This window comes from Megalops cyprinoides, chromosome 20 (genome assembly GCF_013368585.1).
Source record: "Megalops cyprinoides isolate fMegCyp1 chromosome 20, fMegCyp1.pri, whole genome shotgun sequence".
NCBI lineage: Eukaryota > Metazoa > Chordata > Actinopteri > Elopiformes > Megalopidae > Megalops > Megalops cyprinoides.
This window is the reverse complement of record NC_050602.1, coordinates 6,037,032-6,059,758: the sequence shown is the minus strand read 5'-3', so window position 1 is coordinate 6,059,758 and position 22,727 is coordinate 6,037,032. Positions and strand designations below refer to the sequence as shown.

Here is a 22,727-nt window from a genome sequence, read left to right as displayed (position 1 = left end):
ACTGTCATCTACAAATCAATAGTATTAGCCAGTGCTTCATAATGCTTTTTCAAACTGTGACATACCCTCACAATTCTGACATCACAATTCTGAGTCTTAATATCAGCCAAGGGAAGAATGTCATTCCGCCCTTACAGATCAGTACTTCTATTTCCATTCCAGTAGCAACATCACCTGATCAGGTAGCCAGTAGTGTCTGGTAGGCATGGCAGTGCTCCTGACATTCCAGCTTCTGTTTCAGAGAGGCAAGAATAACTGAAGCTTCATGCGTATTGAGTTGCCAGAAAGGGGACAGTTGCCTACCACCTGCCAGATTTTACAGAGACATCTTAAACCCTCCCTGAGGGGGCTAGACGCTGTTTTATTCATGTCTAACAAGCAGTAGCAATGGCAATGCTGGCAAACAGCTATATTGCGGTGATACAAAACTATGGGCCCACATTTTTACAGACAGCCCTACTCTCCTTTCTCACCTCCAGATTTTCTAACTATCCGTGACCCTGCTGCAGTGCTGAACTGCACCCTGGCCATCCTTTCTCTCAGAGACAGAGTGCCGAATAATCAGCTGTCCTGTCAGTCAGCAAGCCTCTCTAAACTATCCATCTAGGAAGGTAAGTTAAAATACAGACAATTTTTTTATGTTTACTTATGGTTTCCTCTGGATAAAATTAACATCTGTAATACAGTTCTGCTTTCACTTTTGAATGAGAATGCAATGCAAGCAGTTTGTGACAGCTGTCAGCTTACACCACGTTGTACACGGCCTGGGAGAGGTTAGCTAAGGCCATGCCATCCAATGATTTATTTTTGTGCCTAGCCAGGATTTTTATCTAATGTTATATAATTAGATAATTAGATAATTAGGATAATTAGATAATTAGGATTAGACATTAAATTAATAATAATGCACTTGCCATTTTCCATCAGTATCCCTGGGTAAAATCAATATCCATCCTTAACTTTGGCTAACAAGTTAAGGCAAATGTTGCTGTTTTCAGCACAAGCTCACGTTTTCATTAATTGAAATGATATTATTCAATTTAAATTCTAGCTTAATTCTGAGTCAGAGTTAACCACAAATGCTGATTGAGTTGAGGCCTTTCACCACAGTTTACTAGTGTGGTGCATTTGGCAAGTCTTTCACATGTTTGTATTTCACTCTTTTACGTTTGGTTGCTCTTTCACATGTTTGTATTTCATCAACCAGGCTTTGATAAGTATTCTATTTTCCAGCAGGAATTACTTTGAAGACAACTCCTGATGCCCCAAAACACCTGTCTTCCAATGCTAAATTATCCTTCAAAAAGAGATCTCTATAAAAGTGTAAGGGCGAGCTTAGTTGGGCCAAATGGTCTCTTCTCGCCATATGTTCTTATGTACTATAAAATATACAGATTTTTTGGTATTCATGCCATGCTAACATTTACCCTCCTCATAGCATGTTCTGTAAAGTTTTAGGGTGGCAGGCCATTTCTCGAACATTAAATGAATAATTGGGACATTTCAGAAGAACAGCTGAATGGCTAAAGTGTTCATCAATAATTAGAGAAATGTATCCTATAACAATTTGTTGTGTTATTGTTTTAGCTGCTAACCATTAAAGTATGAACATTTCAGTCCAGGGTGTGAAATCCCAAGCACCCAAGGTCTCTTCGGTGTAACAGACTCTGTTTGACAAGTGCCTGGCATGTCACCTGCTTAATTCTTCATTTGCATTCTGCGAGCGCTGCGTCCAAAGCTAATAAACTCATCATTGCAGGCGAAGCATCCCCCGCTTCCCTGCCCCCCTGTAAAGTGTGACACCAGGTGAGATGGCACCCCCCCTTTACCGGATGCCATTTTCCATTCAGCTAATTTTCCATTTGGCTCGCTCAGGAAAATCCCAGCACAGCGGCACGACAATTACATCCAGGTGCAAGGATTTAATTCATCGAAATTTTTGGGGTGGATCTTTCCACTTCTTTTTTTGCTCGGCTGGGCCTCTGTTCCCACTCTGCGCCGGCGGCGGGATGCAGGCGCCCTTGAAGCGCCACGCGCCTGAAGACCTTGACTGATGCCCAAGCCCTTCCAGGGCTCCTAAAGTCGTAAACCGTCTCTCCCATTATGATAATTGGAACGGCAGTATCTGGAAACGTCGCTCTGAGTGTTCTGGGGATACTTGGAATGCAAATGAGCCTGGAATTGAGCCAATCAAAAGATGGGGAAAAAAGGAGGAAAGAAAAGGGGGCGGGAGGACGGGTGGTGGACGGGGGCCGCATCAAACGGCGAAAGGCATTAGGGGTGAATCAGTCTCTGAGGTTTACGGTCAGTCATTGTGCTTTACGGCATGGGTCTGTAAATTTTTACTGGGTTCTAGCAGGTAGGTCCTAGTGTTCTGGTGGAAAATCTTTTGGCAGACAGTGGAAATGCAGCCCGAGTTTGTGACTGGCCAGAGTGCTCGAATACCTTTCACCACGGCAGTGTCTGAAAGATTCGTCCTTCTTATCACTGGTGCTGAAAGGAAGGATGATTTGGGAGCTCAGGTCTGGCAGAAGCTGGGATTTCACAGGGGGCCAAAGCTTGTTGCCAAAGCATCCAAGTTATGCAACATTGAACTTAAAAGACATATTTCCGGGTGTTCCCATCCTAAAGAAAGAGGACAGGGGGATGTAAATAACCAGCCCTTGGCTTGCAGGGTACTGTGTAACTGATTCTCAGTACAGAAAGCAGGGAGAGAGATGGGTGTGTGCTTCAGACGTGAATGTAGCCTTCAGAAAAACGGGGCTGGGGAGTTATATTTCTGAGTCGGCTCTGACTTGGTCTTCTACTGTGAACAAGAATAAAAGAGGAATACAGGGAAGGAGACAGAAAAGGTGTGTCCAAAGTGTGCATAAGGATGCCTGAAAGACAGCGGGGAGGGGTGTGCGTATGTGTGTGTGTGTGTGTGTGTGTGTGTGTGTGTGTGTGTGTGTATGGGCCAGATTGCGGCCCCAGTTGCCAGGGTCTGTAAGACCGCCGTGTGTCATCAGGTCAGCTGAGGCCTAGTAATTGATGGAAAACCACGCTGCTAAACCTGGCAGAGTTATCCGTAATTGCTCAAATGTTTACAGATGTGCATAAATTACTCAAGCATAATTAGCATTTAGAGTTAATTATTACTTTGGCAAAACCTTAAGGTGTAATGTTTTATTAAAAACGTTGGCAGGCATGGTAAGCTGCGGAGGGCGCTTTGTCATTGATGTGACACGAGAAGGCTTAGTTCTGTGGGCACCTGATTGGATTGGTTCCCTGCTCATCCCAGGAAAACTTCAACCCCACCCCTGGATTCAGTTGCAGCTGCCAAGCCATCTTAAGAGAAAGAGATATTCACACTGAAAAAAGTAACAGCAACAAAAAGAGAATCCTCTGGAATTACAATAAAGTGACCACCCAAGTGAAGAAGCCATCATTACATTGTTGTGATCTAGCAGACTGTCTTACCCAGAGTGACTTACATAGGTTACAATTTTATCCATTTATACAACTGGATATTTACAGAGGCAATTTTGGGTTAAGTATCTTTCCCAACAGTACAACAGCAGGGCCCTGGCAGGGAATCAAACCAACAACCTTTTGGTTACAAGCCCTGCTCCTTACCACCACACCACACTTCTGCCATGTTAACTGTTAGGAAGGGAAGAAGTTTCCCTGTTGTAATGTGGCCATGATATATTCAAGGAAGGCTGTTTTGATGGAATTAGCACTTTTCCTTCAGATGACTGGTTTTGATCTAATCCAGGGTTGAGCATATGAATCATCTTTGGCCTGTTACAGAGAAAAATGAGGGAGGCTAACTTCACAGACACCACAAAATTTCAACAGCGCTGTAACTGTGAATTTTGAAAGACACAAATGATAAAGCCAAATCGTCTGATAGGAATAACCACTCTTTTCATCACCAGCTACACAACATTAATTCTGTCTAATGAAATCTAAGATTGGATAAATGTCTCCTTGATACAAGTATTGATGCAAACTTCACATGTCATCCCAAGCATTTTAACAACATCAAATCGGGAAAATGACTTTTTTAGTTCTTTGAAGGCAGTTATCGGTAAAGTCCATAAAAATCAAGCAAAAATGAAAAAGAAAATTCAGGGCAGAATCACCTCTTAGAATCCCAGCTTCTTCACAGTTCCAACAAAAATACTTAAACTCTAAATCAAAACAACAAACATTTATGATCCACTGCCTTTTTGGACATTCCTTGGCCATTAGATAGATTGCTCTGGCTTCTATCATTTTAACATATGAAAAGGATCTTATTCTACTGCATTAAAAGTGCAGAGATATATGGTTCACTTGGACCAAATCACCTCCCTTTATGACAGTTCACATTTTATCTTCCAAGGGATGGACTTAAATTTGAGTTTGACAGCGTATATAAAAATATGGGCTCTCTGCATGGTTTTCTAACTGTTAGGATGTATGAAATACAGGCAATATGATATGGGAGGCCATGTCTAATTCAATTCCCCTTTTATTCTCCCAGGGACGCCTGCATGTTCATGCATAACCAATGCACTGTAGTTTATTTAATTTAGGGACTTCCTCCCCCACACAATGGCCTCTCTCGACTATCAACTACAATTGTTTTTTTGCACTGTCGTATTTTTGATGCAGATTGACAATTTACAGCCCTGTCCACACACAATGCAAAGTGCTCATATCAGTGGTATTTTTTTGTCAGCTTTATTCCTTTTTATAAAAATGGATGCAAGTCATTAAGACTTTATACCTCACCTTTTTCTGTTTTGTAGGGGTTCAGGAATGGATTCATCTGCACACACACAAAAAAAAAAACACAACCTTTGACCCTTACCTTGATGTGTACCCATAATTCCTCAACAGAATGCTGAATCTGGACAATTCCGTAACAGACACTTTGCCGTCAGGGAGGAGAATTGCCAGCTCACACACCATTGAGGTGCTGGGAAAATGCTGGGAAATGCAGTGCAGTGGGTGGATTCCTAGTTGAATTGCCAATGATACAAACAGCTTGATATCAAATGTGATTAAATCAGCTGACTCAGCCTTTGCCTAGCGAGAACCACAGTTATGGGTTTAACTCCGTTCTGTGATGTCTGTAAGAATAATGTTGCTTTGTCAGTTGTCATGCTAAGATGCTAAGCTACACATTGAGCACACCTGTGTCAGGCAGCAGTTTATTATTGACAATCTGGAGCACTGAGAGTGTGACATTTATTTCAACAGCAGTGTGAGTGTTTATTTCAGGCCTTAAAAGGCTGGCCAAACTCAGCTTGGCTTTTTTTCATCACACATGCAGACCAACTTCACAAGTGCACAATGTCCTTGTTATTTCTTAGTGGCTGCATAATGAAGTTCACTTCTGGCTCTTTCTCCTGGCACTCGCATGGTTCAGAAAGACATCTTGCGGCCAATCTTGTATTTTTGCATCATTTATATCCCACTTATTGCTTCAGACTGATATCATTACTTCACAGCACTTTGTCCTCTCCTGACACTGATGAAATTAAATTCCAGCCATCCACATCATTCAAAAATGTTTTTTTCTTCAGATCACAGATGGCCTGCTTTATTTCACTAAACAATAACAAAAGTAAATCATAGTGGATACATGTGTGTTTAAGCACAAAGCAGGACATGAAATATTGGCTTTATATTTTAGCCTTGCCATTATTATAATGGCCATAACTAAACTGAAGTGAAGCATGAGGATTGCATAAACACAGCCAGCATTTTTCCTGCAAACATGCAAACTTTTTATTTGCCTAGCAGACACTCTTATCCAGGGCCTGCAGTGCTTTAAATACTGTGAGCTCATATAGCTGTGTAATTACTGAAGGGAATCAAGCCAGGTACCATACTCATGAGTACAACTGCAGGGCCCCACTTGGGATTTGAAGCTGTGGCCTTCTGTTTTCAAGGTCAGTTCCCTACTCTCTAGACCTGCCTGTAATTAGTAGCACTTAGCAGATGACCATGACAGCTCCTGAACATTCAGATATCTTGGATTGGTGTGTTTGTGCATGCGTGTATTTGTTGTTTGTGTGTGTGTGTATGTGTGTGTGTGTGTGTGGGAGGGGGGTGTACAGGGTAACCTCTGATGCTTTGTCCTCACCCGAGCCACAGTGTACTTGGAACTGTGGCGCACGCATACACATGCTGAAACAAGAGCAAGGCTTTTCAGTCTTGGCACAAACTCATCACCCATGTTACATTCATTTTGTCATTTTTGTTCAGCCTTACAAATGCCTTAAACCCCCCCCCCCCCTTAAATAAATCTGAGAAATAAAGACCATGCTGTGTGTGTGTGCTTTTGTGCATTGGCTTCAGTTTGGTTCAGGATCCTCATCCAAACCTGACCACAAAGCCAGGTCCACCAGCTGGGTCCACAGAAGGGGGTGGAGGGGGTGGGGGGGTGGGAGGGGGGTCGGGCTAGAGGCTTCAGATATGATCCCAGGAACAGGACATGGGAGTTATAAAAACACAGCAACACTGTTGCCAATCTGACACTGTTCAGAATCTTGCCACTGGATTCCCTTGACATATAGGGGTAGGGGGGGGGGCAGACTGTTCACAAGCAAATCCAGTGTCAGTGGTTTGCTTATAATGCAAGACAGTTAAAAAGATACACCACGGCCCAAACTCCCCTCCTGATTTAGCCAACCTGTGATTGAGCCAACTTATTTAGAAACTGTTTTGGTACATTTTGAAATAGTTCTGGCCTTCATGATGCAAGATTGTTTTTTTCTGTGTAAGTGAAAATTGTCAGTACTACACAGTAATTTAGGGAAATTTCCAGCTCCCCTCTGAATTTCCTCCATTGTGTTGTGTTCCCGTGAGTTTGAATTGGCCTGTGATTGACAGATGAGTTGACTGAATGCTAATGCTGTGGACAAAATGAGCAGTGGATCTCATCTCAGTTTGACTCGGTGAAATGTGTTTAGATCCAGCGGCTACAGCCATTTCCCCCTTGGCAAGTCCCTCCAGTAGCAGCGAGACTGAAGTGGACCATTCACAGAGCACCAGCCAGCTGTATTGTTTTCTGACTGGGTGACTCTGTTCCGCTCAGGAGACGGAAATGCTGCAACTAGCGAGGCAGAACAGGACGGAATACGTTTGGAGGAACATCGCTAGGCCGACTCCACTCTGTTTCAGAGACAGGGCTGTGTGTCTTACACAGGAAAATTAACATTATATTGAGCGTTATATCAGAAATGTGGAGGCGGGGGGAGAGAGAGATGAGGGGGGGGGGTGTGGGGTTCCCCCGAATAAGCGTCGAACTGGAACGAGTGACTCACAAGAGCATTCAGCAGAGCTCCACCACTGCGGTGCCCTTGACCGAAAATGAAAGGAGGCTCAGCTTTCTTGACAGAATGTTGGAATTTTTCCTGGACCACATTCCTGGCAGTAGCCCGCCTATCAGTGAGTTTGCTTGTGAAAGTTTTCTAATGCACATATGGTTGCATCAATACATCAGACCCACCCCCCAGACACACACACACACACACACACATACGCACACACCCATACACACACAAACAATAGGATCCCTGATATTTTTACATGCAAGCTAAAATGCATTACCTTTCCAAGAAATGATTGAAATCCAGACATTGATCCACAAGCATATGGCAATGTTTTGCCTTGTTTTTTTTTTTTTTAATGGAGTGCCTATCTCTACTTTTGTATTTTACATAAACAAAATGTCTGTTTACACAATTGCTTTCATGTAGGTTTTTGTCTTATGTATTGATTGATATTTTATATTTTAGAGATATGTAAATATTAGAGCCGTAGGGAATAGTCAATACATAATATATAGTTAACAAATAATAAATAGATAAATATATATAACAATCAACAAGTCAAATCATCAACAAGTTCTGTGAAATTGGTTGGGTTCATGTTGTGCTTTAACTCTTTAACTGCTGTAAACCATATAGGGAAGTGAGGTTTTTTAGCATACTGTTGAAATAATTTTCTGCTCTGCTGTTAAAACTTTCAACTCTCCTCCCTTGACTATACATATTTTATTTTCACAAAACAAATAACTTCGACTTTCTGTCAAAGTGAGTTTCTGTCTAAAAGATATCCAGAATATGCTCAACATTCTGACATTTTCCCCTGTCTCATTTCCTATCTAAACCAATTACTGAGGTGCACCCCTTTGCAGAAGTGGACTTATACATTTCATTTTGTTTGATTCGCCCATAGTAGTGCTCATACTCTGGTAAGACTTGGCTAGAAAGCCAATCCTTGCAGAGCTGAGATGATGGTCTGCATTGTTATTGGTTAAAGACTCTGTCTCTTAACATTTCAGATTTCACCCAAATCATCAGTCAAAAAACAGAGTGCACAGCTTGTGGTAAAGTTTTCTTGCAATTACTATGTATTAAAATTGTTGTATTATATCAAGGTGGATATAAGCTTATTCTGGCCACACTGGTCAATCACTAGCCAGTCAACAAGTGCCAGCAAGCTAATATATATGATTTGACAATGTTGACATATTGAAGTAAGCTAGTTTGTATAATAATATACGCTGTAAATAATCACAACAATTTCCAACAAAAAGAAAAATATTCATTATTAAACAGACTTATTATCTACAGAACTGGTTTGAAGTGTCGACCAAGCTGACTAATTGGACGTAATAATTAAGTGGAGCTTGCTACTGTAGCTACCAATCCTTTAGTAAGCAAGCAAGATAGACAGGTAGACGGACGCAAAAACACAGACAAACACACACACACACACACACACACACACGCACACACACACGCACAAAATCCCCCCATATAAATTTGGCCCACTGAGTAATACTGCCCTGTTTACTTACCTTGACTGACACTGTCAGCAGCGCAGAGTTGGAATAGGCAGGGAGAGATGTAATTCACCAGCAATAAATCCACAGAGCCAACAAGTTAAATCTGCAATTCAGTTTTGGCTTCCAATTGGGCGGTGAAGGGGCTGTGACTTATAAGACCAAAGTTTACAACCAACAACCAAGCTGACAACCACGTTTTTCACACAGGAGTAGTGTAACTTGTTGGCAGTATCATTTACATGCAAAGCATAGTTTTGTTGAGACTGCAGGAAAATGAAGGGGGTAGAGGGGGGTTTGGTGGGGGCTTCCACGAAAGATAGTATCACTGTTTTGGCATGTAAGCAAATAGCCTGTCACCCCTGTGCTCACATTTCTTCTCTTATAAACATCATAATCAGAGCAGGGTACTGAAATCATCTAGACAAAAATGCTTTGCTACAGCATTTGCTCTGTGGAACATCAAGTACTCGACCAAATTATATTGTTGAAGATACGTCCGAATAAGCAGCAATGTCAGTGTAACAATTTTTAAGTGATCTACTGATTAATGAATTCATTTTTATGGGCTGAGAGCCTGCCCTGGAAGGTACAAATCAAAAGCTTACTTTAAGCACTGTTAATTACATATTTAAGGCATATGGATTAACCTACTCACAACTACAACTCACTTTGGACATCTAGAGTAAGTCTTCAGGTACAGATCATAAATGTTTGTTGTTTTATTCTTCTACATTTTCATCTGGATGAGTCCAAGGAGTTATGACAGTTTATTGCAGGTTCTGTCAGCCAATACAGGTTCAAATAAGCATTTAGTGATTAATTCCAGAACAGAAAGAGGGTACAACAGAGTATATGCCAACCTCCTGGACCAAGTGAAGACATTATGGATGATAATTACAAATTAAATGAATTTTTAAAAAAAAAAAAAAAAAAAAAAAAAACCCTATAGAGGTCTTCTGTGAAAATATGATCAGTTATAGACCATATACATAACAGCTGTTAAGATGTGCTAAAATACAGTTGTACATTTTGCAATTTTAAAAGAAAATTCATGAAACGAAGGTTCATGAAAAACTTCACTATTTTTGTCGTAGGTCTTCTGTAACCTGCAAATTTATATTTTCAAAGAAAACTGATGATCTTGTGCTTTTTAAAATGATTGTTATGAAATGCATAGAATTACTGCTCTGTATTTACTCGAAACATTCCTAATACCTTACATAAAACTATGCAGAACATAGCCATAACGGCAACCACAGTTATTTCATTTATATTTTGGTACATCAAAGTACAATAGCAACAATAGCAGCAGTTAAAGACAATCTATTAAGACCTGTTGGGATAGATTTTGCCATTTTGGTATTACAGAAACCTAGACAAAATCAGTCTTTTTTGAGGTGCAAAATGGTGTATCAGGACTGACAAATTTATTCCCCTCTCACCCTACCTAAAATGATCTGGCTTGACACCATTATAGAAAATGTTTGAAACTTTCGGTGCCTGTGGAGGGATTTTTCTATCACTGACACAGTAAGTGATAGTGACAGTAAGAACTATTTTTTGTCATCATTCTGTCTGAGGGAAAGCCATTGCATTGTTCACAAAAGGCTCAGTTTCAAGATTAAAGGGGTCTGTTTTATTACGCCATGAAGTGTGTGGAATATGACAATGAATTTTTGAAAAGGGCAGAAGATGTAGTCAGTGTACTACTATACATACATTTTAGTATATCTTATACAAACTGAGGCGACACTGAAGAATAGGGAAAGCACAGTGCCTTCAGAGACAACAGTACAGATAAAAGGGGAGAATTTTTAAAGATTCAGCAAATGCCAAATCCTGCTTTATTGTATGTCACAAAATATGAACGCAACCCCATTGACCAGATCTCAGGTGATGACAAATGACAGCTCTTCCAATGTGCTGTCCATGTGTTTCATCTGATGCTCTGCAATTGCAATTCATTGAACATTGGTAGAAAGAATGGCTTTCTTCGCTTGGATAGGAACAGCTAGCTGTATAACGGCTCATCTGACAGGAAAGAAAAAAGAGGTCAATGCATAATTCAATACTAATTATCCCCCTAGTTTTGTCAACAGCAACGCATAACCACACTGAAGACAAAATGGATGAGACGTGATCTATGATCTCACAGACATGCCACACAATGCGTACTTTTACACTGGAATCAAAGTTGATTGGTGCATTTAAAATTCTGTGATCAGAGAAGTCTGAATTTTGACCTCCAAGGAGCTGTTGCAGTTCATCACACCGAATATTCAAAACTTAATAACACCTGATGGTTTTTTCAGAGGTACCTGAAAGTATTAGGCATGAACATTTGTCCCCATCTCAGAATACAGTGCCTTTACAGATTACCAATGACCTCTTAAACATCACCATTAGCTCACTTTGTTCCAAATTCTAACTTTGACTTGAAAATATAAGGAAGTTTCTTCTGTAATATTTTTTTTCAATAATTCTAGCAACCATAATGAAATTGTGTAAGAATTGGTCAGGTATTCATACAAAAATTTCTAGATTCTAGACTGAATCTAGAACCTTGTTTATCTTGCCTCAAAGTTTCCAATTAGCACAAACCTTGTTTTGAGTAACCATGCTGTTCTTTAGCCTTTGGTAGATGTTCATAAGGTCTGTTGAACAGCTGGTGGAAGCTCATGGTTGTTTTTCTGTCTTTACAGATAGAGATGCATGCACTAATAAATGTAAATAAATATATATTTTTCAAAATCAAGACTATGCTTTAGGTGACTGTTACTTTTAGGTTAGGCAAGTATTTTCCATGTCGTTTTAATGACTGTCAGTCTCATAATAATACTTGTTTAAAGTTCTTATTCATAGTTGATACAAGTTAAAGGGGTATCAATGAAATAAGGCCAGTCAAAATAACAAGATAACAACACACCTTCAAATGCCAGAATGCAAGTGTGTACATACACACCCACCCACACACACACACACACACACACACACACACACACACATGCACAGGGAAAGAGAATAATTAAATATATACAAATAGACCAGTGTTTCCTTACTGTTATGAGTGTTTATACTAGACACAAACAATCAGAGGTGGAATAAAATGTCACCCGATTCATAGCTACAGAGGGCTCAGTTCCTATCTGCTGATTTTATGCCTTTTCTTGTTTTTATGTCTTTGTGTAGCCTTCTGACAGAGGGTTTATCTAAACCTGTGAATGTGATTTCTTCCACGGGTAAATCTTAATTGTCAAATTCAGATGTATTCACAGTGAGGTTCAACAGATGTGGCAGTGTGACATTTCTTGATTTTTTTCTTCTTCCACTTGCTTTGCATTGCTCAAACAAAGCCCACAAGCAGAACCATCACAAAACACAAAATGTGAAACTGGTAATGTTAGAAGAAAGAGATATTCTGAATTAACCAAAGACAATGCCAGCCAATTGTTATACTGAAATTAATTGACATTATGGCAATAAACCTGCAGTTCAAGTACTATACTTCCATCCAAAAGGCTAGAAAACGAGGGTGATTTTTAAACCAAGTTTTCTATCAGATTGTTCATAATCTGTTCTTATCTCCATGGTGCCATTGAGCGCAAGCGCATTTCGGAGGCCTCGCATGAGTCATGGCTTGCTTCGCGCTGGCACTATCCTGAGTGCAGCAGGCACGCTCCCCTGTCATCACACTTCAGGAGTGAAGGGGAGGGAATTATCCCTGGTTTTCACCACTACATCAACAGTTATGACCTTGCACCATTTTCCCCTCTACTTCCTTTTCTGCTAACGTTATGAAGAGACAGATGGCCCTACATTACAACGTTAAAAAAAAACTTTATACAGAAAATCGAGTGTTAGGAATTTTGATTCACTGCGCGGCTAAACCGTCACGTTGCTCTCAGCGCCGTTTTAAAGCCTCCTTGGGTGAGCTTTAGACCGGTTGGCCTCTGCCCGCAGGGATATCAAACCATAAGAGAATGACTAGCTTGTCGCCCCCTTGAGAACCTTAATAATCGGAACTACTGGAAAACAACTGAAATCCCCTTGATTAAAATAATTAATTAAATAAATCAATAAAATTACATGGGATACATTGAGTAATCATAAGCATATTAAGAACATAACATTGATAATAGTAACCACAGTGGCACATGAATAAATGCTCACAAGCACGTAGACAAGACCAAAAAACACTGGTAACAATCGGATGTCAAAAATTAGCACAGTATTTCTTGCCTTCCAATCATGATTACTTGAAGGAAATTGTGAAAACAAATTGTATATTCTTCAACTTGAACGTAACAACAAAAAGGGGTGTGTCGGGGGCGGGGGGGTGTCAGGACTTCATTAATCCGGGATCTGTTTTCTCCAAGTAGTTCGGAGAATTCAGCTTTGATTCAGGATAATAAACTTTTATTACGGAGGCGCTGTGACAAGCAGTTGAAAAGAGCCACAATGCAACAATGTGTCATTCTGACCTATAAAATGAAGACTTTAATGTACTAAATGAACAATAATACGCAGATATTTTTACTATTAGTTGATGCTCGAAAAAAGCAATATTTTAAGATCGTCAATCAGCCTAAAAACGCACTATTTATTTCCCGAACATTGGTTTCTCCCTCAAAATTAATTAACACTTTCTTACAAAAAGGAACAATTCATTTAAACTTGTAACCAAAAGATAAGGATAAACCAATGCATTGACTTTATGCCAGACAAGGCAAGGTTGCAATCAAATATGGTTTCGGCAATAATAATAGTACTAATAACAATACTACTAATAAGTAGTATTCTTGCTTTTTTGGCAATGCTCGAAAGCGAGCAGTACTTGCATGGGACATCATTTTGACTAATAAATGCATTTTTTCTATTATTTTGTATTATAAGCAAATCAAAATTCTAGCTAAATAGGCTACAAATGTAGTAGGCATGCCTGAATCATCACACATGCTGTCCCGCTCATAATAAGTACGTAGAGTCAACTTTGGCTGCTGTTCCGAACTCTTCGTCCCTGGCAACTCATTAACAGTTTGTTTCTCCCTAGATTATGTGCGCTTCATGGCGTAAATTCACGTTTTCTTATTACATTTACATTACATTACATGTTTGTAACACAAAATATCACAAATTAACACAAAATAAGACCACAAATATCATGTGAACAGTCCGAATTGACTTCCATAGACATACACTCCCAGTCAAAAAATGTGGAAACACGTACTCATAGCAGGGCTTTTCTTTATATTTTACTGTTTTCCACATTTTAGAATAATAGTAAAGACATAGACACTATGAAATCACACAAATGGAATTATGCTGTGACCAAAAGTATTAAATCAAAACTATCTTATATTTTAGTGTCTTTACAGCAGCCAGAAAATATTTTATATATTTTTTTTTTCGGAAAAAAATTCATACATAGGCATCAACCTCACTGTTGATATTTGTCTGAGAAATAAATTTCAGGCATGCAAGCATAAGTCTTTACATGAAAATGTCTTTGGATGCGTGTTTCAGATTATCTTGATCAGGTGTGTCCAAACTTTTGAATGGTGCTGTAAATTACTGCTGTTGCGGAAACAGATGTCCACGCATCTTACATGCATGATTTTCAAGGTTTTGATTTTTGTTTTGATTTACGGTACGGTTTTACTTCTTCACAAGGGATGCATGCTACCTTTCAGTGTTTTCGCTTCACACGATGAAATTACATGAATTCGCTAATAACCAGCTCACTTGCCTGTAATTTCTTTGGATGAGAGGTAGTTATTGATTTCTTACATTTTAAAATGGGTGGAACCTCGCGAAGCATTGCAGCTGACGGACAGACTGTTTTGGAAAACTCGCGGTGGGTTTATTCCGAAAAGGCTGCGTATTTGTAAAACCATCTCTTTATTTCACATAATAAACCATACGGTGACATCGCGATGACAGAGTTAGCGTACCCCAGAGAGAGGTGTCCTGTTGCAAACAACTAATTGGAATGACCCCGTTTAGTGTCACGTCAAGGGAACGTGACTGCGTGTACACGTCAGCACCCCCACCAACAGTGCAAACACCTAGCACTTGGCACGTAAATTTATGGACTTCATTCAGTATAACAGCAAATCGATTTGTCTTTCAGTAAGTATAAAGTACGAACAGTATACATATGTATGCTTTTAACGTTATTTATACGCTGTCAGTGCCCCATGGCATGCAAGCATCATAATAAGCAACTCTTGCTTAAATTAAGATGTGGATGAAATATTTTATTTTTAGTCTGAATCATACTCTGAGTAAGCTTCTTGTAGGAAAGTCTGGACTTAATTAATATTCTTTCCTTAGAAGTCAATGTCGTAGCGCAAAGAAAGAAAACATAGGCCTATTCACTTTATGACTTTATTAAAGAATTATCAAAAGGCTCGTGTTTGTAATAGTGCCGTTAATGCAAAACTTGTTGCATATGAAGTTACACGAGACCAAATACTGGGGAGTTTTGAAAGTGAAAGTGCCAGGTGTGTGTGTGTGTGTGTGTGTGTGTGTGTGTGTGTGTGTGTGTGTGCGTGCGCGCGCACACACCCTGGAAAGGGGGGCTTCAAGGCTTCCATTTATATCATTTTCATTATGGTCAAATTTTCAACTAAATGACGAAATGGCTCGGCCTCGATTTCCAATGAAGAACATAGGAGGCTGTTACTTTTTTCAAGTGCTGACAGTTAAGTTGGGTTCGGATGGAAATAAAACTAGTCGCAATCCTACTTGCAATCATCAGACTTCATCTGTTGGCTTATGCGGACTTTTCAATAAATTGTTAAAAATAATTCAAGTGTCTGTGTTACTGTGCTTTCGTCGCGAGTCCTGTTGCATTCAGGAATATTTCTCTACGTTTTAAAGTGCCGGCCAGTGGCCGCCCTGTTCCCCCATCAGGTGCTCGGTGTGGTTGAAGTCACGCTATATATACCGTCCTTGATGTTGCAGCACAGAGGCCGACCCACCAGACTCATGTTGCATTTGCACAGCACACCCCTACTAGGCGGCTCGAAGTCAGCCAAGGGTCAGCCATATCCAGGATGAGAGAGGAGAGAGAGAGAGGTAGAGCGAGAGAGTGGGAGAGAAGTAAACTACCTTCATATTGGAGAACAGCACCACATTGGTAGTGGAACGACAGCTGTATGATAACCCCTAAGGGTCACTGCGGAGTTCACACAGAACGGATATGAGAACGTTCTATGACAACGCAATCATATAAAACATAGGCCTAGGTAACCATTGTCCATGTGTGTAAAAACGTTTCATGGGTTATGTAAGTTTTTCTTGAAATGTTATGCAACGCAAAATGATACACGTTAAATGGAGAATAGATTTGGAATGAATCTGCGACTGACACAATATTTAATCTAATGTGACTGATCTGCATGAACCTGTACGTGATTAATTTCGCCACGGAATTAATTTGCGTGAAATAATTATTCTGGAACACAAGTGCAATGCTCGTTACATTTCTAATCGTAGGCAGCATAACCGTCTATATATTTTCTACTTTTATGCCGCCCCTCGGTTTGATAAATTTGCAGCACTCGTGGATTAGGTTCATATTCAGAGTAAGTGACACGTTTGTTATTATATCCCGGCGCATTGCACGAGGACAGAGCGCTAAGCAGTTAGCCAGGCCTTGGCCCCGAATCGCCAAAGAGGTACATTACTGCTTTTCTCGTTACGCTCAACAATCGCTGGCAAATTTTGTGGTCATCTGGAGCTCTACTGTGTCAGTATCGAGTATCATTGGCTATACTCCAGCGTGCCGTTATCGACTCGTATGTGTTATTAACTGGATTTGAGTTCAGTCCTTGATCAGGGTGCAAGATCAACCATCAATAGAACGATGTTACTAAGAAAAGTGTGCACATATTAGCAAGAGGAATAAAGAACGTGGCAAATGATAGATCCACATAGTGATCACTTCATGAAGGTTGTTCCTTCTCAGCGCCACCCCTTTCGCCCACGGAGTCCCTTCATCATGCGAGTTCAGTCAAGATTCAATATCATACTTTGGGACCATTATTGGCAAAATCGAACCAAAAAGCGCAAAAATCAAACACATGATTGTGTGACTGATGACAATTACAAGACTCAAACTCAGCTTCCAACATGGTCAAACTATTAATATTTTATTCTGCGCGACTACAATGCAGTAGTTCGTGGGCCCTTTAATCTGAAAATATTTTGGATTTTACACGAGTTGTCGTAACAACACATACTGCCCCGTTAGTGTAGGCTACCTGCTGCACCTGTGTGAAGTAGGTAAAAGAAACGAGTCAGCATTCAGGGACACTGCTTTTTCAGAATTTAATATTCAGGGGTATGGTGTTTGAATAAAAATGCAATTATTTCAATTTTATGTTGTCGACCTTTTTATACCGATGTTCCCTAAGGTTCAGATATGTACACGGGCTGTTTTTCGTTAAGGAAATGAAACGGAGAGCGAAAACTAAGAAAATGCATAATGAAGACGCAACAATGATATTCAATTTTAACGGGTCTTGACTAGTGTTATTCAGCATTTGGTAGGCGGTTTAAGGGTATAGCGACATGCGTAATCGATTTAAATATTCTGACTCTCATGGGCTGCCACGAAATAGATTAATTGGTTATATGTAATTTTTTCATTCTAAGCAAGGAAAGGCGAGGACTTATTTAACCTTTCCTTCGTTGTATTCACGTTTCTGACAATAGCTGTTCTTTATCTGTTAATTCGCACACACAAAAAAACAAAACAATTGCATTTATAGAGTGAGTTACACACTTCGTTAATATACTACACAACTTGATTTGTGTTACATTCATTAGACGTAAGGGATACTTGAGACATTAAACGGTGTACTGTTTAAAAAATTTGAGCAAGCGAATTACCCAATGGCATTAGGTATACGGCCCAGATACATAATGTATATGTATCTACATTATCAAATTAAATTTATGAACAATGCAACGATGATAAAATGATAATTTTTTAGATCAACATCGGGCAGCTCATATAAAACGATCGTAGCTTTGTGTTGTGCATACAGATAGGTAATAGTCTCCAATGTTGTATGAACAGTGCGTTCATGAAAATGAAAAGGTACATGGGAACATAAAACTGGCGAAAAAAGTCGAAAAAATACGTTCATCCCGTAGTCCTTATTTTAATATGTACAAGCTCCTGAAGTGTGAGACAAAAGGGCCATTTCGCTTCATTTACATTTGTTCTTGGAACGTTAAACTGTATATGAATGAAGTACATTATACGTATATTGCACGGAATTATTTGATATAGAATTTATCAGATATTTTTGAGATATAAGGACACATGACAGCTACCTCTGATCACAATCAATGTTCTCTTTATTATGCAAGTTATGTACACAATATACACAAGCAAGCACGGGCGCGCGCGCACACAAGATACAAGTGGGCGTGTCTCATTTATTTCACAGTGCACGTGGTTTAAGTCTTTGTGTTTTAAGATTCAGAATCGTATATGCGCATAGAGCCGTTCAGTGTGAGTCGTATGTACGGTGAACTCCGCTCTGTGCCACAGTGCCAATGCTAGCCAAGCTCACGATAACTCGAGTCAGTTGATTTGATGTCTGCTTAATGGGGTGATCTGCAAGCTACAGCGAGGAACATAGCTCAGCAGTCACCCTAGCCGTGGCTAAGTTAGTAGTCTTGGTGTTGTTTCACTATCGAATCAAACAACGTGAAACTGAATTTGTTTCCAAGGAACAGGCGTTTAGCAATTATTGGACACGAGAAGGCTAATCTCATTTATGAAACCGAGCCATTTACTGTTTTTGTTCATTCGTTACTCAAGGTCAGGGATTTGATGTTAATTGTGGATAAATAAGAAAGAGTGAAAGAAAATCAAATTATTCTCAATAAAGTCCGTTTTACTGGATTAGATGTTGTCAATTAAATTAGGTTAACCAACAAGGACAGAGAAGATATTTGAAACAAGTGTATTGTCTTTTCTGTTTTACGCAAAGAATTTAATATCTCTAGCCCAGTCGTACCGCCGATTAAAATAGTAAAAACATTAATTTAAACAATAATGTTATCCGTTATATTCAAAGCACTTTTTATCTTCGCATCTGTGTCTATGTAGATCTTTATGGCTTGAGGATTCAGTAAATTCAAAATTTTGTAGATAATACATTTCATTATGACTAACATCATGATTGCATTCCGCAGGACAAAGGATCCTTAATCAATTTAAATACCATCCTAACACGACATAGTATGTGCAACTCATTAATGTCTAAATTCAGCAGAATAGTAGAGACAAAAATGCCGAGAGCAGTTATTTTCCATTTAAGTTTTTTTAATACTGTACAAAATGTAACCAAACAAGTTTATAAACTAAAATTTACATACGAACGCATTTCCCCATAAATATCGAGTATTTCTAACATACCGGCCCTTTACATGCGGATAAATATGGAGATTTGGGTTACACATAATGTGATTTGTTTCAATTTACCAAGGCAATGGACAAATAATTTTGGAAATGGACAGATATGTTTTTCCTTATATATTGTATATATACATATCACCAACAGAGTGACACGGAGTTTCAGGCTTTTTACTATACGATTTATCGACATGACATTTAATAACAACAATTTACTGTACTCAGACTAGACTTCGGGACGAAATGTTTTCACTGTATACAAAAGCACATTAATACTAATAGTCGGTTAGGTCGACGTGTAACCATACAGAGTAATTCACATTTGGTACACATTTACTATAACATTCTTGTCAATCAATACTATTCATCGCATTATGCTTTAAAAACCATTTCATTTTCCATAAATCTGGGGACCACACTTTTCACAAAATCCCGTAAACTGTGATATAGCTATTTACAAAATAACATATTACATATTTAAACAAGAAAGTCTTCATGTACAAACAGGCCGCAGCTCGCAGTTATCATGCAATTTGAGATCTCCTGTATGCAGTCTTTCAAACTCCTATGAACTTCCCGTCGGACGGTGCATTGCTCACCCTTCGCATAGCAGTCGTGTACCACAAAAAATTGGGTTCGTCGTGTTTTCACTCCGTGCCTATTGTGCGGCTCTTAGAGTCTTTGTGCTCCAGCAGTCCTAACTCTGCAGTCATTTAAAAACATTTTAAACGTACCATTCGTTAAAATTTGATGACAGCGCGCTGTGACCGGTCGCGTGGTGCACCGTGGAGGACGCTGGAGATATAGCACTGCTGCTTTGGTTCTCTGTCGATGGGGATACGATTGTCGGAGGCGTGGATGACTCGTACCCTGAGCTGGCCGCTGGAGACGGTTGAGACCCTGGTGACGACGATTCGTGAACCTACAGAGAAAAGACAACAGGTCATTATTTTCGCTGCTCTACTTGCTGGAGTAGTCTGGCCTTTGAAGAGTGATCGATATTGCCTACAGTTCAACACTTCTGCGTTATACATTGATACTCAAGATAAAAACAGCGTCAGACATGTCACAAAAAGCACATTAACAACAATTCAAGACGGCTTCGTCGCTTGCCTTTCTCCTATACTGCATTACGTTGCATTAAATTATAAATATAGCCTACTTATGCAAAACCACAGAACATATTAAGCCGGCATGGCGTCACGTTGCTAAAGTACTATAGGCTTATATATATATATATATATATATATATATATATATATATATATATATATATATATATATATATATATATATATATACACACACACACTAAACTGTGAAACCATGCGCGCATGCTGTTCACACACACAGACACACACACACGCAGATACATATACCACATGAACATGCATTAAATTTTACCTTCATGTGTTTTCTGAGAGAACTGGGATGTGTGTAGGATTTGTCACACATTTTGCAGAGATAGGGCTTGTCAGACGTGTGGACGTGCATATGTTTCTTACGATCACTGCTGTTCGCAAACCGCCTGTCGCAGCCCTCATACTCGCATTTGAATGGTTTTTCGCCTGTCACAAAAACAAATTGTACAGTTTCCATAAATAAAATACAAATACAAGCATAAGTGATAACATATAATCACACGACATACATCAAACTCTAAAACTATTTTTTGGCACTATAGTTTTCGGTTCCTCACCAGGAGACGTTGTATTTTTGAATAGATAGATATTTTCTAATATCTACAAATGAATGAAATCATGGCCGTAAACATAATACTACAAACACTTATAAATACTAGAATAGTAATTTTTATGAGAATATGTTGGGGTAATAAAATCCTCTGTATAATCTATGATATGTCGCATTATTCGCACTTTGTAAGCAGTTAGTTTCAATGTTAAAAAAAACGTGCAATTTTAGATAAGACATACTGCACATCATTTTACTTAGAAACACACGCGATGTTAAATGACAAGATTTTATGTTTGAAAAGTAACCCAACAACAGTGCAATTAGAATGACATCGCTATCAGTATTCTGTTTTTAATTGTATAATTGAATTAAACACGATAAAAAGGAGATGTTAGGGTATAGAAGTGGCACAAAATTAAGAGGCAAAAGCAGATATAATTCTTACCGGTGTGTGTTCTTTTGTGGATTTTAAGATTTTCAGATCTCGCAAACACTTTGCCACAGCCGGGAAACGGGCAGGGGAACGGTTTCTCGCCCGTGTGCACTCTGATATGGTTAACGAGTTTGTACTTTGCTTTGAAGGGCTTCCCTTCTCGGGGACACTCTTCCCAAAAGCAGATGTGATTCGATTGTTCTGGTCCCCCAACATGCTCCACAGTGAGGTGGGTCACAAGCTCGTGCATCGTGCTGAAAGTTTTGTTGCACGACTTTTTCGGGTTCGACAGTTGTTCGGGTTCAATCCACTTGCAGATAAGTTCTTGTTTGATCGGTTGCCTCATGTACCGAAAAAAGGCCCCGGCTCCATGGTGCGCAGCCATGTTCATGTTCATAGCGCCATAGCCGTGCAACTGGGTCGATGCATAGTGCTCGGACCTGGGGCTCGTGACCTGTCCATACTGCTCCGCTCTGCTGTACATGTCCCCGGTAAAACCCAGGCGCATCTGACTATTTACAACGTTCGGGGACCCGTGCGTGGCCGCCTGCTCGTGCAGTCCTGGGAACAGAAGATGCCCCGCGGCATCGGAGTGTCCGTGTGCCCCTGCGAAAGTCCCCGCTGCGGAGGCGAAAAGACTGTGTTGTGCGCTCGCGGCGTCTCCGAATCCCCTATTTCGGAACAGAAAGTCCCGGGTGGAGTTGAACGCCGCGGTGGAGTAAGAGCTGACATGAGCGGGATGGTGATGGTGCCCCAGAGCAGCGGCCGCATAGCTGGGAGCCTGGGAGGAAAACGCCGTTTGTCCAGGGGCCAGATCATGGGTACCATGGTTGATTTTGAAAGCGCCCATCCCGTCAGCAAACGGATTTATCCCCAACCCAACTTCTCTCTCGGTGACTTCGCCTGTTGAGTGGTGTCTGGAGGAACCGAACGTAGTCACTCCTATGGCAGGATACTGAGGTCCTGCGTCCAGGAGCATCGTAAGTCTGCAGCTGGGACTGCAAGAAATTTTTTAAAATCACGCGCAAACACACTCACCTCTGCTGTTGCTTGGAGGCTTGTGCGACTTATTCTACCGACCACGCAAACTCACCTCTCCGTTTTCTATTTATATTCGATTGTTTTTTTGGAGGAATTTTCTCCCACTTCCTTTCCTCAATCGCTGACGAAAAGCATGTACAGTATTGTCTTCTGCAGTTTATCCTCCCGCGGAGAAACTTTCACCTCCTCAGCCGGGCGGTGAGCTCGAGACTGATAGTTGCAATCATTCCTGCAGATAAATGAATTGTAAAGACAACACCGTCCCCCCTAGATGAATGGGGAATAGG

At 40.1% G+C, this 22,727-nt stretch overlaps 1 protein-coding gene across 1 annotated transcript; it reads right to left on the bottom strand.

The window, feature by feature from the left end:
* Window positions 1–18,326: 18,326 nt before the first annotated feature.
* Window positions 18,327–22,667, bottom strand: LOC118795906 (zinc finger protein ZIC 1-like). Its single transcript, XM_036554695.1, has 3 exons — window positions 21,412–22,667; window positions 20,676–20,839; window positions 18,327–20,193 (listed from the first exon to the last, which is right to left on the bottom strand). Exons 1-3 carry the CDS (start codon window positions 22,376–22,378, stop codon window positions 19,996–19,998), a joined length of 1,329 nt encoding a protein of 442 aa, XP_036410588.1. The 5' UTR covers window positions 22,379–22,667; the 3' UTR covers window positions 18,327–19,995.
* Between the last annotated feature and the right edge of the window lie 60 nt (window positions 22,668–22,727).